Genomic DNA, 17,414 nt, shown 5'->3' on the forward strand with positions numbered 1-17,414 from the left:
AAAAATTGCTTACACCTATCATATAGTTAGAATCGATGACCCAAGGACTAGTGGGAGAGATACTAAATGATAGTCAGGCTGTTGCTTTACCTTTCTAAGAAAAAGGTGTAATGTGATGAGATGCTTGTTGGAATGCTTGGTACTATAGGAACATCAAATATGCCTCTTCTGAGAGAGTTATGGTAAGCTGTTCACCAATGGCTGAACAAGTGAGTAATGAACATGGTTTTAAATCATGATAGCGGGTAGTGTAATGTAACGGTCATGGGTGTAACGGGAAGTGGGAGTAGTGGATGTTACATAACGGGAAGCGGGTGCAATGGCTTTGAATTTTTTCCAAGCATGCAGAACCTTGTGCATATTAGCATGATTGCATGTTTTAAGTTTTTAACTCTTCTTAGAAAGAGTTCTAGTGTATTTTGGATCCTTTAGTTCAACTAAGTTATTTGGTAAAGGCAAGAAGTTTACATTTGTTTTAAACCACCATTGATAGAAAAATACATGTGTGCATGTATTTATACTTCTCATTTTTCTTGTGTGATAAATTCTTATGTGTGCTAAATTAATTAATAAAACAAAATACATTATACACTCCATTAATCTATTAGATGCATAAGACAAAGAATAATACAAATATAAAATAACTAGAAAAGAAAGAAGGTTGAAGTTGAAAAATATAGAACATAAATATAAAATTACTAATATTATCAAAATAAAATATTTTCCTAACAAGTTAGTATTTACAAATTGTTAATTAATGCATCTCTTGTATGTATTTAAAAAAATAGTAAATTTTGTATTATTGTCGTCCTTATTATAATCTTTTCCCCTCTTGTCACATAGTATATTGAGAATGATCTATGAAAGAGGGGGAAAAAGTAAGAAGAAAAAGTAAAAAATAAAATATTTTTTTTGGCGTAATAGTCCTGTAGCGGTTATGTAACGGCCGTAGTGGCCTTTACGTAATGGTCATGGCCCATAACAGCCACTACGACGATGATTTTTCTTCCTACTGATTTTGCAGTGTGTAATGGTATCGGTAACCAAAAAAACCGTTACGTAACGGCATTACGTAACAGTCGCGGCTGTTATTTAAAACCATGGTAATGAAGAAAATATACTTCTGGGATTTATGACTCCATGCCAACACATGCGACCTCAAGTCCTCAACAATTGGAGTAATCACTAACACAACAAACAAGATATTGTGATATACAACCTCGACCACTGAAGCAAATCAGAAGCTCACAGTGAACAAGATACATCAACATAACATTGTTTCAGGACCAATGAACTCACTAAACATCGACAGACAGCCTCCAGCAGTATCACAGAATCATTCATGGCATGTTGCTCATGAACAACTAAAAGATGAGATCTTTGGACAAAAAATCCATCACCAAAAACTCGATAATTTGTTTTGTATAGGGATTTGAACAATATACGATTAATTCAGGACAAAAATTGGCTGTATGAAGCTTCATGGACCCCAGCCTACAACCAGAGTGTGTAGGCAGCTCCGTCTATGGGTTTTCAGGGTTTAGCAGATCAGTCTGTGGGTGGCTATGGTGTTGGTTTCTAAGATCTAAAGAGGTTTTGGTATTCCTGAACTGGCAGTGTAATCCAGTAAATTTCTAGCAACTGCTGGATGGTTTTGAGGCCTATGGTGGTGCTAGTAATTCTTCTTTGGGGGTAGAAGTGTAGAGGATTTAAAATTTAGGCTTCAGTTTGACAGTGGCTGCAGCACTTAAGGTTTTGGGACCGTGCTCTGATACCCTGTTAAGAGTACTGGGTAAATTGGAACCTAATCACAATGGTAGGTCTTTTCCACTATTTATAATATAGGCTAAGTACATAAAATGACTATAATACCCTTACTGAGACGCACAGGCACATGCACTAGCACTAACTCTTGCTTAATAACATAGCAATAACAGCAGTAATGCTGAATAACTAAAGTAGCAAGTAACACTTACTATCATGCCTGCCGCTGACAGAAGAATTATTGGAAATCATATGGTTTACAGCCCAAATGACTACCGCTGTTCAGGCTGAACAGTGAATAATAACAGGCCTTAAAGGGGATTAGACAGTGAAAAGTTGCTCTAATCTGGAAAATTATGGTGATCACATTTGGTTTTGCAAAAGAACACTGTACTTGACTCAGAAGTGTTCTTGTCAGGTTCCTTTGCTGTTTCTGTGACTGGAAATTCCACTTGCAGGTCAGTGGTCTTTGTTGCAGCTGCTACTGTTGGCATTCAGCTTGGAGACTATGTCACCAAGGCTGTCTTGTGTGTTTGTTCTTGTGATGACTGTCTTCTGGTATGAGATCATGATGCCCTGCTGTTGGCTTTGTGGGTGTGTCTGGAATGTGTGGTTACAAACAGGAATAGCCTTGCTGCTATTGAATTTGATAAACTTTGGAAGATTGAAAGAAGAGATTTGGGCAGACCAGCCTTTCTTCTGGATGAGGCCTGGCCAATTCGGGCCTGTTGGTCATGCTGGGCTGCGCTTGGGCTAATCCAATATTTGTTAATCCCTTGTTGAGGTCCTTGGGCTCGGCTGACCTGCTCAATGCTTCACTCTGTTTATTGGTATTGTTGAAAGTGCATTCTCTAGTCAATTTGTAATTCTTGCCCCAGTCATCCTGTCTGAATTGTGAGCATGATTATCTAATACAATTTGATGATAAAAGGAAGTATGTTAGATAGGGAAAAAAGAAGGTACTATGTGCGGGGACAAGGAGTTCACAAAAAAAAAAAAAGAAAAAAAAAATGGAAGGTCACACCATCAAACTAAGATAAAACTAACCAAGAAAATCACTTTTCAGACCCATTCCATTGTAATTTGCTGAACTTTTCAAACTTGCTAATTCTCTTTGACCCCTCAATTTACGAATTTTGCCATCATCCAAGGGAACCTCATTTCCTCCATTATCATTCAACTTTAAATCCAGCTTATCCAAAAGATCTTGGGCTTCTAAATCCTCCTTGGGAATTTCTTCCACAGGAGTAGGCAATATTCCATCCCGACGCTGTGAATTGTTGACTAAACTATCATTTTAAAAAATAGACACTCCCTCCAAACCTTCCAACAGGGCAGGATGAGCATAAGATGAATCTCCTACTTCGTTGCAATAATTTTAGAAGCGCACTCATATTCTTTCCGAATCTCATTCAACAATAAGCCCCCAGCACAGTTCAATTTACTCGAATGATCACTTTATGAATCTGAAATTACCCCCCCTACACCCCCCCCCAAATTTGCTTAACTTTCTTTCCTTTCCTTTCCCTATTGCTGCTCCCCAACCTCCTTCTTTGTAAGAGAGTTTTTCACTATGGTACATTCTCCTATAGTCTCCCCTTAGAAGCTTTGTCCCTGTCGCACAAGAATTTTCTCTCATCTCATCAAACATCTTCCTCATCTCGGCACCCATATGATCTAGCTTCTGGTGAGCATACACCTTACTACCCTAAAATCTATCAAAATCCAGGCACAAGATATCATCAATCTCCCCCATAGTTCTCTTGGATTTTTACATCTTACCTCCCCATTTTTTGAGCACTCGTCTAGCTTCGTTACATTTTTAATACCGTAGTCCAATTTTAGCTCTGAACTATAGTCTAGGCATGTACCAGAGTTTGATTAACCCGACTTGAAGTTTGAAGTGATGGACTCTAAATGTGTAGTTTAATCTCCTCGTTCCCAATGCTCATTTCCTAAGCTCTAAGGACTAAAATGTGGCCCTTCTTGTTCTAGAAATTCGGCTATGACTTCTCTAATTCCTCATTTCCCTGTCCATCATCCTGACCTTCGCCATTTACCTTCTAAATAGAACCCAAGGAATGAGGACCTATCCTAGACTCCTCATCAGTGCCCAACTTGGATAAACCTAAGTCTTGGGTTTGCTCAAGTAAATGACCCAGTTTGTATTAAAAAGACATACCCTTCTTATCAATTAGTTGAGCTTGGTCCAAAACAAAAATCATACCTCCCAACCCATATCACTTTGCTTCCCCCCCCCCCCCCCTGAATGCAGCCCTAGTAGTCTCTAAAATGAATGACTCCTCCGTTGGAACCCTAGCTACTTCTCAGGTAATTCTAGCTAGTTGAAGAAGATTGTAGCCTTCGGAGTTTGGTGACAGTTTGATGAATGGTTGGCTATGGTTGGTTCTGGCAGATTAACGACAACTATTGGTGACTTCAGAAGCTCAGTGTTGTTCATCTAAACTACACTGCCACACCTACATAACTTGTCCTCCTTAACGACTACCATTACTCGATCTCCAGAGAGTGCTTGACTATTGTGACTCTTGCCTCCTTGTATATTACCTTCCAGCATGGCTTACCTCCATGATTTGAAGTGTGGATGGCCATCTGCAGCCCTAACTCCCAAATCTTTTCATAATCCTTTGCCAAATCTTAGAAAGCATTCGCGAATCTTCTCCATCCCTCACCGTTTTTGCTGTTGGGAATGAACACAAAAAATCTCCTATAATTCCAACCCAAACTTAACTCCGGGAACTTTCCCTTCTTCGTCCACGTGATTGACAACCAATAATTTGTAATACACTTGTGAAAACTCCAAAACCCCTCTTCATTTGACCAAAAAGCATCAATCCTTAGACAAACCACAAAACAACCTCTTTCGATAACCTAATCCATCAGTTACAAACATCATTCTTTTGACCATAAGCAATGATGATCTCCCCTCATCCTTATCTAGATGTAGATCGAAGGAATTTCCTTTGATCTGAATTGCTTGGCTCAGCAAAACCTAGCCCAATCCTCATCACAACGCACGCATGAGGGGAGGGAGGAATACTATCGAGAGGGGAAAAGAGAGGGGGAGAGAGAGATGAATAAGGCTGTCAATTGCATATTAGCATTAACGTTGGAGCACTGTTGTGGCAGTGTCAGAGCAACGACGACAACATTCAAAACCCTAGGGGGGATTTATGAGAGAGAGCAAGACCTTTTTATTGTCTCATACAATGTTTAGCTTTAACTCTTTACATTTGTTTCCTTGATCGCACTTCTCCTTGGTTATACTTTTGGTTAATGTATTATATCTTGTGTTTAGAGCAAAGAATTGATGCAAAATGAAGGGGAGATGGGGGGAGATAAATAAAGGGAGGGGGAAAGGGGTGTTGAATTATTGAGAAAAATGGAAGACCTAATAACAATAATAGGCTTTCCCTCTGTTTATAATATATGTCAAGTATAGTTGAATCTCCAAAATACCTTTTCTAACTCACACATACTAAAATAGCACTAACACACACTAATAATGTTAGATGACCAAATGACCATTAACACTCCCCCTCAAGTTGTACCATAGATATGATATGCCCCTAGTTTGTTACAAATGAATTTAATATGAGCACGCCCCAACGCTTTAGTGAATAAATTAGCCAGCTGCAAATCAGACTTCACATGAGTGGTTGTGGTGAGCTTCTGCACAAGTTTCTTCCGAACAAAGGTGCAATAAACTTCAATGTGTTTTGTCTGCTTATGGAAGATTGGGTTGGAGTTATCACACATCAACTTCATTGGCTGTGAATGTAGTTCTTCCAACATGTTCTTCAACCAAACAAGTTCACTGTAGTGCGATCCATGACCCTATACTGTGATTTAGCACTTGACCTAACCACCACAGTTTGTTTCTTACTCTTCCACGAAATTGAATTAGCCCCAACAAAGATACAACATCTAGTTGCAGATCTTCTATCGGAAGGTGACCAGGTCTAATCTACATTTGTATATCCCTCAATATAAGTGTGACTTCGATCTTGGTATAAGAGACCTCTTCTAGGTGCACCTTTGAGTCACTCAAGATGCAAATTGCATCTTGGTGATTGTTCTCGAAGAATCAAGAATTTGACTCATAACGCTTGTTGCGAAAGGTATATCCAATTGAGCGATTGTGAGATAATTCAACTCTGCAAAAAATTCCCTGTACCGTCTTGGGTCAGGCAACAAATTATACATATCTAATGCTAACTTACTGGTAGAATCCATGTGTGTATCAACAAGCTTGGATTTTCAATCCAGTCTCATCTAGAATATCAAGAACATATTTCCTCTATGACAAGACAATACTCATATGAGATCTTGATACTTCTATACCCAATGAGTACTTTATGGTCTTGAATCTTTGGTTTGAAACTTAGTATATAGGAAATAGGAAATGCTTTAGGCTCTAGATACATTAATCAAATTTCATCAGCAATAACAATATCATCCACACACATAATAAGGAGAATCCTATCAAATGGAGTACGACAATAAAATACAACGTGATCTACCGCACACCATTGGAGTCCATATTCTAGTACTATAGCATTAAAGCAACCAATCATGCTCTGGAAGATTGTTTTAAACCATATAATGATGTAAGTTGACTCCCTTGAGCAACATACATAGGTGTTTGCTCCATATAGACCTTCTCTTGAAGATCACCATATAGGAAGCATTCTTCACATCTAATTGATGTAAAGCTAGTTATTAGTGGTGGTTAAGGAGATGAACAAACGTACTAAGGCAAGTTTGGTGACTGCAGAGAATGTATAAGAATAATCTAAACTGTACACCTATCTTTTGGCAACAAGGCGGGTCTTTAAACGAGCTACAAAACAATTTGGATTGACTTTGAATTTGTACACCAACGACAACCAACTACAGACTTATTAGGAGGAATAGATACCAATCCCCAATATCACTATTATGTAGCGCACACATGTCTTCAACCATTGCAGTCCTCCACCCAGAGTGGGATAGGGGCTTCATAAGTAGATTTTGGAAAAGCAACAAAAGGCAGAGCACTTAAAAAATAATAATACAAGGGTGATGAAATTGTACCAAACAAAATTGGAGATTGGATGTTGGATACAAGTACATTTAACTTTCTGAACACCTATAGGAGGATAAAAATTTTGGGCAACATGATCATCTGACAAGGGATTTTGAGGCGCAAAAGTAAAGGTAGGAGGCGGCTCTCCTCCTTTGAGTTGCCGTGCGTATACTTGCAAATTGGGATGATCCAAGGGACGAGGTCACGAGAAGGACTTAAACTGGATAAAGATGTAGAAGGACTAGGCATAGGTTAGGATTTGGAAGGCTAGGTAGAGAAAGAGACTCATCAAGGTCAACAAAACTCAAGGACTCAAAATAATATGGTGTAGACTTAAAAAAGGTGACATCAGCATAACCAAAAATTGATCTAAGGTAGGGCTATAACGTTGATATGCCTTCCGAGTATATGAATAGCCTAGAAAGACACATTTGATAGCTCGAGGATCCAACTTGCCCATTTCTTGACTTAACTGATGGACAAAGACACACAGTTGAATATGAGGAGGAAGTGGGAACAAAGGAGCATTAAAGAAGATAATTGAATATGAGATTTTACCACCAAGAATAGAGGATTGCATTTTATTGATGAGAAAGCAAACAGTGAACATGACATCACTTCAAAAAATTTGAAAGTTCATTTGATACAGAAGGGCACAAGTGACTTTGAAAATGTCTATTGCTTTGCTACCCCATTTTGTTATGGAGTGGGTACAAGATGATTGATGGATCATATTGGAATTTGTCATATCGGTACTGAATTGGATACTGAAGTACTGCTTAGCATTATTACTATGAAGTATCCTAATTGACATATCAAATTTAGTCCTAATCTGAGAATAGAAGGCACAAGAGATATTAAACAACTCAAAAGGATCTTTCATTAAATATAACCAAGTCATCTTGGAGTAGTCATCAACAAATGTAACAAAGTATGAAACCTTAACTTTGATATGGCAGGAGTAGGGCCCCAAACATTGGAAGGGACTAACATGAGAGGATTAACCACTTGTTTATTGACGTGGGAAGCAAAGGAAACACGAAAATGTTATGCTAACTAACAAGACTCACACTCAAGATTAGACATAGAGCACTAAGTAGGAACTACCTGCTTCAACTTGCTCAAGGACAATGACCAAGGCAACAATGAATTTGAAGTGGTGTAGTAGCTGCTGTGCAACCAATAGGAGGAGAGAGTGACTCAAAGTTATGAAGTCCATGAGCCTTACATCTTGTAGCAATTTGCTTCCTCATATTCAAATCCTGAATAAACAAAAATTAGGAAAGAAGGCCATAGAACAATTTGTGACTTTGTTAGCTTACTAATAGACATGAGATTGGAAGGAGATTAAGGAATATATAAAATAGAAGAAAGAGAGATGGTGGGAGTATGATTTGTTGATCCTACCCCTTTAACTGGAGTTGTGGACCCATCAACAATGGTAACTTGAGGTAGATTTTTAGAATATTGGAAGGCTGATGAATTTGGGTACACCATTCATATAGTCAATGGTGGCAGAGTCAATGGCAATTAATGACCCAAGAACCAATAGGAGAAATACTAGATCACATACAAATTGTAGGATGACTTTTATAGGCAAATGATGCAATGTGATGAGATGCTTGTTGGGATGCCTGATATTGGAAAAACCTTGAATACTCTTCCTCTGATATTGCTATTGAGTGCTGTTCACTCAAACAAGTGCTTGATGGGGGAAACATACTTTTGGGATTTGGGAAATCCTCCTAGAAAACACACAGCCTCATTACAGTAGCGAATCAGAAACACAGAAAACAACGTTCTCCTGTATTTCATGGACTCCATCCCAACACACAATGTTCGAAAACTGGAGTAAACCATGGGCACATGATGAAGAAGATAAAAAAGAATCATGAACACAGCAATACCACTGTTTCAGGCGTCGGTGAACTCAATAACATTGAATCATTCCTGGGATGCTGCACATGTGCAACTAAAAATGGTGATATCTTTGGACGAAAAAAAAAATGATAAACAACTTAATGGTGTAGGGAAGTATTCAAGACATTTGAGAAGGAATTGGAGCAAAATGGCTGCTGAAAAGGCTTGTGCGCTGGTGCGTGGGGTCAGCATTTCCAGCTTCCAGCTGGCGCCTGGCTGCATGTGGAGGCTCCTATGGCTGTGAATTTTTGCAGGATGGCAGATTGGCAGGTTCTGTGGCTTGCTATGCGGTTAGTTTTGCAAAATATGAAGTATTTCTTAAATTTTTGAAAAGGACAGCAGCGTCCAGGATTTTTCCTGCAGCTGCAGCATTTTCTGGCAACTCCTGAACCTGCTCCTGGATTTTGGTGATGCTGATGTTCCTTCTGCAGCAGCAGGTTTGCATGGGATTGCAATGCTTAGGATTTGGTTTAGCGGCAGTTATGCAATTTAGGTTTAGGTCAGATCTTGCTTTAATACCATGTTGAATTATTGAGTAAAATGGAAGATCTAATCACAATGATAGGTTTCTTCTATTTATAACATATATGAAGTACATACCAATGATCAAAATGTCCTTACTAACTCACACTTACTAACGTAACACTACCACATACTAATAACGCTAAATGATAAAAATGACCATTAACAAGGGGGATAAATGGTTACCCTTGCGGAGGATAAAAGCCCACATGCACTTGACTCACATGCCATTTATCCTATATTAAACTCTATATTAAAAATCTACTATCGGACCAATACTTGGGCAGAAATCATTGCTCCTAGTTTCTGAACTTAGAAGGCCTAAAAGCTTCAAAAGTGTTTCCATAATTGTCAAATCGAGATTCAATTCGTGAATCGAGATTCCAATTTAGGGAATCACGAATTGGATCGTAAGATTTGATACAAAATTTGAAAAATTGATTCCAAATGGCATGCATTTATTTACAACAAAATAAAATAGCAAAACACATTGAAATTTCAACAAATATGGATAAATCATGTTGTTAACTAGAACGACTCTTACTGTTGAAGACTTGAAGCAAGTTTTGTAGGTCTGAATCCTACCATGATCTATTTAACTCTACATATATTTATATAAAGGAAAAACTAGTCATATACAAAAAATATTCCATGATTTATCCATCCCATGGCTACCGAGTATCAAGTTACAGTAATTTGCCACAAGATTGTATGTCTAACACCGTTGTCTAACACCGTAACACATGTTATGAGATGTCATCTTCAAAAACAAAAAAGATATCTAGAAGCCCGCATCTTATATTCATAAAACAAAACAAACTAAACTCTAAACCATCTATAATAGAATATAGACTGCTAATGTGCGATGTAGTGCATCATCATTCATCATCCCATTCCCCTAATGCAAGTTCATCGTCATCATTGCAATCATCATCATCTTCAGCGTCTACCACAATCATCTCCTCTTGTTCCTCTTTTTCTTTATCTCCTTCCTCTTCATCAATCAGCTCAATGTCATCTTCTTCAACATTTTTTCCTTTTCTTACTTCGATCAAATCTCAAGTTCCTTGCTCCTACATTATCATATGACATTATAAAATTATTAAAACATGTCAATTATTTTTAATGCTCCATCCTCCATTCATAAACTAATTATTTATAGAGCAACAAATATAACTTCATACAACTTATACCTTTATTTCTTTTCTTGCTATTTCCAACTCCTCCATTATCTTCAAAGCACTCATTGGCATTCATCCATGAAACGTCTTCTGGTAGACTAGGGCCTTCCTTCTGGGTAATCTATTCATCATCTGATTCCATGTTTGATAAACGAATTGGATCATATGTCTCACCACTTTGTTGCCTCCTCGTTTGTGCTAGCTCTACTTGAATATTGTACTTAACAATGATAAGAGCATTTAGTCTTTGTTGTTCCAATCGGTTCCTTTTTTGGAGTGGGCATGATTAAATGTGCTCCCGATTTTCTCACATCCGGTGGCACTGCATGTGAGGCTAAGGAGTTGTATTGCAAATCTTTGAAGCTCCTTGCATTCCTCTCCATAGCTCTCCCACCATAAAGCTATAGATATAATCATAAAAAGTGAATAAACATCATATTGTATTTTTGGTTATTAACCAAAAAACAAAAAATTAAACTATGAAAAAATTATCATAAAGACAATTAGTCAACTATTGATATAATACTGGTTTGTTTCTTGCGTCTTGTTAAGAGTAGCCATGCTTAAGCCAAACATCCCTTCAGCTTTTTTGGACTTTTCCAATTGTTGATAAATCTTGATCCTCGTTTCAACATCCTGATACATTTTTTCAATAGTGTTATATAGACCAATTTTGACTTCCATGTCTGCATTAAAGCCATCACGATATTGGAACCTACAAATAAAAGAAGTGATAAAAAATAAATGTATAGGTAATAGGCTTACCACTCATATAGCATGTTATCAAATTGATTTAGTTTTTGGCCAATGTAACTTAACCTCAGATTAAGGAAATATCCTGTTGCATGAAGGGGCCTATGGAGTTGGAAGTCCAATATCGTATCAATGATGCTCAAATACGATCATACTTGCTCTTTTGATGATTAAAGTTTTGAGCAATTTGTTCTTTTGCTCGACCCATGGCTTCATATATATATACCCCATTGCCAGTTTCACATCACCATCAACAAGCCTTGGAACTTTCGCAAGTGGGCTCACACACTTGAAGCAATACTTTATTGCTTTCCAAAACTTATCATAATGCAATAATATGACCCCCACTTTCTTAGCTTCCAATTTCGAAGCATATTGAGTCATGGCCCACTGCTCTGATGCAAACATGGCTCGAAGAGTGAGTTTGTTTTCATCAAAACCCTTCAATATGAGAAAAGATGTAGCAAACCTTGTAACCCAGCTCTCTTCAATTCTTTTTTTTTTCTAGAAAACTCTGTAAACATGTCAAGCACGCATATGTGTAAATAAATGAAGACACACACCTCCTTAGCCTTTTGAATTGTATTATGAAAGATAGGCAAATCTCCAATATCATGCAAAGTTAAGTCAATGCAATGGGCTGCACAAGGAGACCAAAATATATGTCTCCTCTTCGCCATTAACAACTCACTGGAACCCACATGAGGCACTATCAGTCACCGGCACCCACATAAGCTGAGGCACTATCAGTTTCCACTTGAACCACATTTTCCCCTCCAATCTCTTCCACTAATGAGTCAAGCAATTCGAATAATTTATAAGCATCCTTCACCATACTTGAAGTGTCTATTGATTTGAGAAAAATTGTGCCACTAGGCTATTAACAAGAAAAATTGTGAGATGCTTTTGTTTTGTATTAGTCCATCCATCAGACATAAAAGTACATTTGGTCTTCACCCATTCTTTCTTGTATTTCTCCATAATTGTTTGGCACTATCAACTTCCTTCTTCAAAAGTGTAACTCTAGCCTCATGATAACTTGGGAGCATCAATCCCTTTCCATATTCCCCAACCATCTTCATCATTGATGCATAATGGACTCTTCACCAAGTTGAATGGTAAAGCATGTCCATATAAAAACTGGCATATGCTTTGAACCACCAGCTCCCTATTTTTCACCAATGCATTCAAGGTTTGAAAGCAACAAACCTGCATTGCATTGGTGAAAAATAAACCTTGAGGTTTATTATAAGTTTATAACTCTATATTTTGTATATTAATATATAATATGGTATGAGTATAACACTCTAAAGTATAACGATTAATGAATAATTGAGTATTATAAAATAATAAAATATCAAAAAGTTCAATAGTGAATGGTCCATCATATTTTACATTTAAGTATTTCACAAGCATATGCATTCTTTAAAAAAAAAAAAAAGAGAATGATTCAATCATTCAAGACAAGAAAATATTAATAAAAAATTAAACTTTGTGGTTTTTAAGGCTATATTTTAAGAGAATGTGTCATAAAAAACAATAAAGATTTGAACTTTATTGTGTTTTATAAGAAACAAATATCATTTATTTTAATATATAGGCTTTCTTTAAAACTTTAAAAACTAAAATAAGTAGAAAAGTAAAAAAGTAAATTAAAAGTATACAGAAAACTGATTAAAATATAACAAATGAAAGTAGACCAAATAAAGTTATTAATTATTAGTTACCTATCACTCAATCAGCAGATTCAGCACCGACTCTTCTCGTTCTGGGCTTCTCCCCTGTCACAAGAAAAACAACTGCCTAGTGCCGACTGGTTCTTCAATGGTACAAAGAGTAACCAGTCCCTCTTCTGGTTCTCTTGTCCTTCTTCTATGGCAGAAAAGGAACAATAGAGGAGAAGACTGGTACTGGTAGTCCCTCAAAGCTCAATCTCAATGGTAGAATCAGAGCACAGAGGAATGGTTGAAGAGAGAACAGAGGGGTGCTGAAAGGGAGGCCAAAGGTCTTGTTTCTTCTCTCCTTTGGGACAGAATCTACGTAAAGCGCACAACTAAAAAAATTGTGCAAAAAAATAGGGGTAAAATTCGGTTTTTATTGGCCTTTAAACCAGTTGGACATGTACTTGCTGCCAGAGACCAGAATCGATCAAATCGCACAATTTGATTTGTTTCATCGATTCACAGCCTGAATCGCTTGATTCAGGTTCGATTCTGCTCCACGTTCGGCTCGATTTACTGCCTGTTCGATTCGAATCGGGAATCGTACAATTCTAGCAACTGTGAGTATATCCCGAATGTTTTGACCTTGAAATACCCATGGAAATTAAAAAAAAAATTCTAAACATAAATAAAATTGCAATATTTTCCCATAAAAATGTCAAATAATACTTTTTTCTTTTAAATTCATAATTTTGGCATTCAGCTTGAACTTGCACCCTCCATGAAAAAAATATATCAGTACCAGTAATGATATTGGAGTTCAGAAAATGCAAGGTAAGACTACATACTAAGATCCATCGTGGTCCGCCTCTTTCCCTGGACCATGCATAAGCAGGAGCTTTGTGCACCAAGCTGCTCCCTGTATTTTTTTTTTTTTTTTTCTCAGAAATTATATGGAGATATTAGGTCCTTATATCAATCGCCAACCTAGAGAAGAAAAACAATAAAACTCCTTGAATAATGGGACCACACCCAGACAAAAAAGGGACTGCAATTTATGCAGACAGGGTGCTTTGCATTTAACTAGAGAACTGGCAAAGCCAATGGTTTGGACACTATCTGATACAAAAAATAAAAGGGATATATAATATATAGATTTCAAGAGAAATTATAGTTATTTCAATCAATATATTTAAGCACTGAACAATTGATGTCATCAAATGATTTATTGATGGATATAGGTTTTGGAGATATCATTGAGTTGCCAGCATCCTGGAATCTATTTTCTGTGATGGTTCAAAGCGATGGGATAACTACTGATGCATGATTTTTTTTTTTCGCTATGCACTGTATGCTTTATAATGAAAAACCCTTAGAGATTTTGCTTGAAAGACTTTAAATGACGGGGATGTTGGATTGTTTAAATTTTCAGCTTACTTATTTATTTACTATTTCTTCTCTAGTGCAAGCTAATGCATGTTTATCAGGTATATCCATGGAGGGTGATGATGAGCTTCTTGCGGAGATGGAAGTGAAAGTGGGATCGAAAAGAGATGAGTGGATGACAACGCTACCTCCTGAGAGGAAAGTATGGCCCTCTTTCTATATGTTCTTTATATGTCCTCATTGCATCATAGTTGCTCTACTCCAAGAGGCTGTTAGTGACTGTAGTACTTTGTCTAGATTGGCATAGATTTACACAACTGTTGTATGATGAGGAGTATAATTAATCACCTAATGCCATGTGAGCCGTCCTGATCTTGGCTCCTTAGTTATGTTGGTTAAAAGGTATAATTTTATGTTTATGCTGATGGGAGCTTGTTATCAAACCAACTTGAGAAACAAAACATACCTCAGCTGCCGCCTCTTCTTTTTCTTTTTGATCCAAAATATCAACAAATACTCCAATTTGTTTAGGACTTTGGGGTTACAGCATTCAGGAAAGATAATATTTTTTTTGTTTTGGTTTTTTTAGAGGATAAAAATTCCATTAAAGAAGAAAAAACAGAAGTACAATTTGTGGGGCAAGACATCCTCCAGAAATCAATTAAAGCAATTACAATAATGCTGCCCTCCAATCCCATTGGAGATCAGACAGTGAAACCGCCAATAAATTCCTAAAGGGTTTGCCAAATAAGAAGCGAGGAAGACAACTCTTGCTATAATGAGTGGATAGATTATGTTTGAACATTGAAAATTCTTGCATTTCTTTTGTATCACAAAGTCCAAAGAATAGCATGCACCATAAATTCCTAAAGGGTTTGCCAAATAAGAAGCGAGGAAGACAACTCTTGCTATAATGAGTGGATAGATTATGTTTGAACATTGAAAATTCTTGCATTTCTTTTGTGTCACAAAGTCCAAAGAATAGCATGCACCAAACATGTCCATAAAAGCTTCCTTTTTTACTTTTCCCAAAACCCCAGAATCACACCAATAAGAAAACATCTATATTTTGAGACCACTGATGCTTACCAAAACAGGATAAAAAAGCATTCCAAAACTGTCTCATCCCCTGGAATTGTTGAAAGAGGCATGCACTAGTCTCCTAAGACTCGAGGCACATCATGCAAATATCTGGGTTGTGGACCTTCTACGGTTTCTACTTTATGACAAGTCATTTGTGTTAATCCTGTTAAAATTCGAAGTCAAGATGGAAGCCTTGATCTTAGAAGGAACTTAGTCTTCCAATTGACATGACACAAAGGAAAAGAGCAAGGGGTCAATGGTTTTAATAAATGAAGAGACTTGGAGTGAGTGTGTCATTTGCATGCAGGAGGATGTAGAATTTTGAAAGAAATCTTTGGGGGATATGGTATGGGATGGAAAAATTGTAACTATTTTATTGTTCATAAAGGTAAAAAAGTCAAAGCCAGTCCTTATCCATTAGCAAAATTTGGGGGAAATTTGTGTACTTTGCCCAAAAAATTATTTTTTTTCAGATTTCCTATGAATTTTCATTTTTATTGAAACTGGAACACAAGGCTATTAAGCAGTAGTTTTCTTGATGGCAATTGAATCTTCTACTGTTTTTTTTTTTCCCCAGCCTGGTATGACTATGCAGTCGACAAAATTTAGCAGAAGCACTAAAGGGCGTGGTGATACTAGTGTGTGGACAGATACCCCTTCTGACAGAGCCGAGAAAGCGAAGATGAAGTATAGTGCTCTCTAATATTCTGTTGTCTAGCCCTGTTAACATTGTTTAGCTTTGATGAATTCTGTGACATCCCATTACAGTTATTTGGAGGCCTATAATGAGGCTGCGGCACTTGCTTCCAATGAGGAGGAAAAGATGAAGGCAAGGTCAGATGCTGATTTGGTGGAGAAATACAATAAAGCAAGGCGACCAAAATCGTTAGTACAAAAGCACCAAGAAGAATTTTCGAGCCATTCAAAAAGAAAATCCAAGCAGCTTCCTCCAGAAAAAGAGGAATGGGTGGGAAAGCATCCATGGAAGCCTTGGGATCGTGAGAAGGACTTGACAGCTGGGCAGAAAAGCATCAAATTTGATTCTGATAGCATGGCTCAGGGATTGACTTCCCGATTTTCATCAGGAACCTTTCAAAAGAACTTTCTTTAGGGAATGAATGGGTGCTTGTAGTGTTGTTTGCCTGAGACTGATAGCCTTGGGGAAGTTTTAAGCTTTGTTCCCACCGTGCGACTTGTAAAGGAATTCTCTCTGTGGGCAGTCCTTCCAGATTTCAGCAGCCCATACATGTCTCTTTCCAACTTGTATTTCACGTCGTTGTTTTGTCGGCAGTCGTTGCAGTTAGGTTGCAGAAATAGCTCAAGGTGTGTGAGCGTGTGAGAGAGCACGAGTGAGCTAAGCTATTATGCTATATTTATTGTAAGGTTAGTTTTTAGGCTTGCTCAAATTTTTTACACTAAAAGTACATGTTTGTATAATTATAGTAATGTTTTGAGATTATTCATCTCATATTGCATTGAAGATTGGTTCTTATATTATTTGTCATTTGTTTGTTTGTTTTTTTCTTTTCTTTGTTTAGAGTAGAAGGTTCTTTGCCTCCATTGCAGCTGCAATGTAGAATATAGATCCAGTTGAGTCTCTGGAACTGTATCTATGGCATTCAATAGGTAAAATCTAGTTCCAGCAAAGTCTATACCAGCTCTGTATACTTGGCATTCTTTGAATCCTGCACTAGATAATTCGTTGTGTAGGAATCTATTGTTACCCCTTCTTAGCAGTCTCCCATGTGTCCTAGAACTACTTTATCCTTGATCACTAGAGAACAGAACCAGCGAACCAGGTAGGTAGGGAGATTAACCACTGGGCGAAGCCCCAGGTGGCGAAGCCCCAGGTGTGCTCTTGCGGCAGTCCTTTGATTTGAGAAAATGGAACCCTTTGTTCAGTGTTATTGTCGCCTCTTTTGCTGATCATATCCAATCAATTTTTCTGGATCTTTGGTGTTTAATGGGTGGATTTATTGGCAAAAGAGGTGAATAGGAGAAATAGGTGAATAGTTAATGTCTTAATGATCCAATGTCTAATGAAATTTTAGGGGT

General features: G+C 37.4%; 1 protein-coding gene across 1 annotated transcript in view; it reads left to right on the top strand.

Annotated features, from left to right (window-relative positions):
- LOC131162924 (uncharacterized) overlaps nucleotides 1-16,851 on the top strand; it is a 72,958-nt gene extending 56,107 nt beyond the window's left edge. The window contains exons 9-11 of the mRNA XM_058119546.1: nucleotides 14,378-14,478; nucleotides 15,937-16,046; nucleotides 16,128-16,851. Coding sequence (XP_057975529.1) covers nucleotides 14,378-14,478; nucleotides 15,937-16,046; nucleotides 16,128-16,470 — 554 coding nt within the window. The 3' untranslated portion in view covers nucleotides 16,471-16,851. The remainder of the gene's footprint in view (nucleotides 1-14,377; nucleotides 14,479-15,936; nucleotides 16,047-16,127) is intronic.
- The last annotated feature ends 563 nt before the right edge of the window (nucleotides 16,852-17,414 follow it).

This window comes from Malania oleifera, chromosome 8 (genome assembly GCF_029873635.1).
Source record: "Malania oleifera isolate guangnan ecotype guangnan chromosome 8, ASM2987363v1, whole genome shotgun sequence".
Classification (NCBI taxonomy): Eukaryota; Viridiplantae; Streptophyta; class Magnoliopsida; order Santalales; family Ximeniaceae; genus Malania; species Malania oleifera.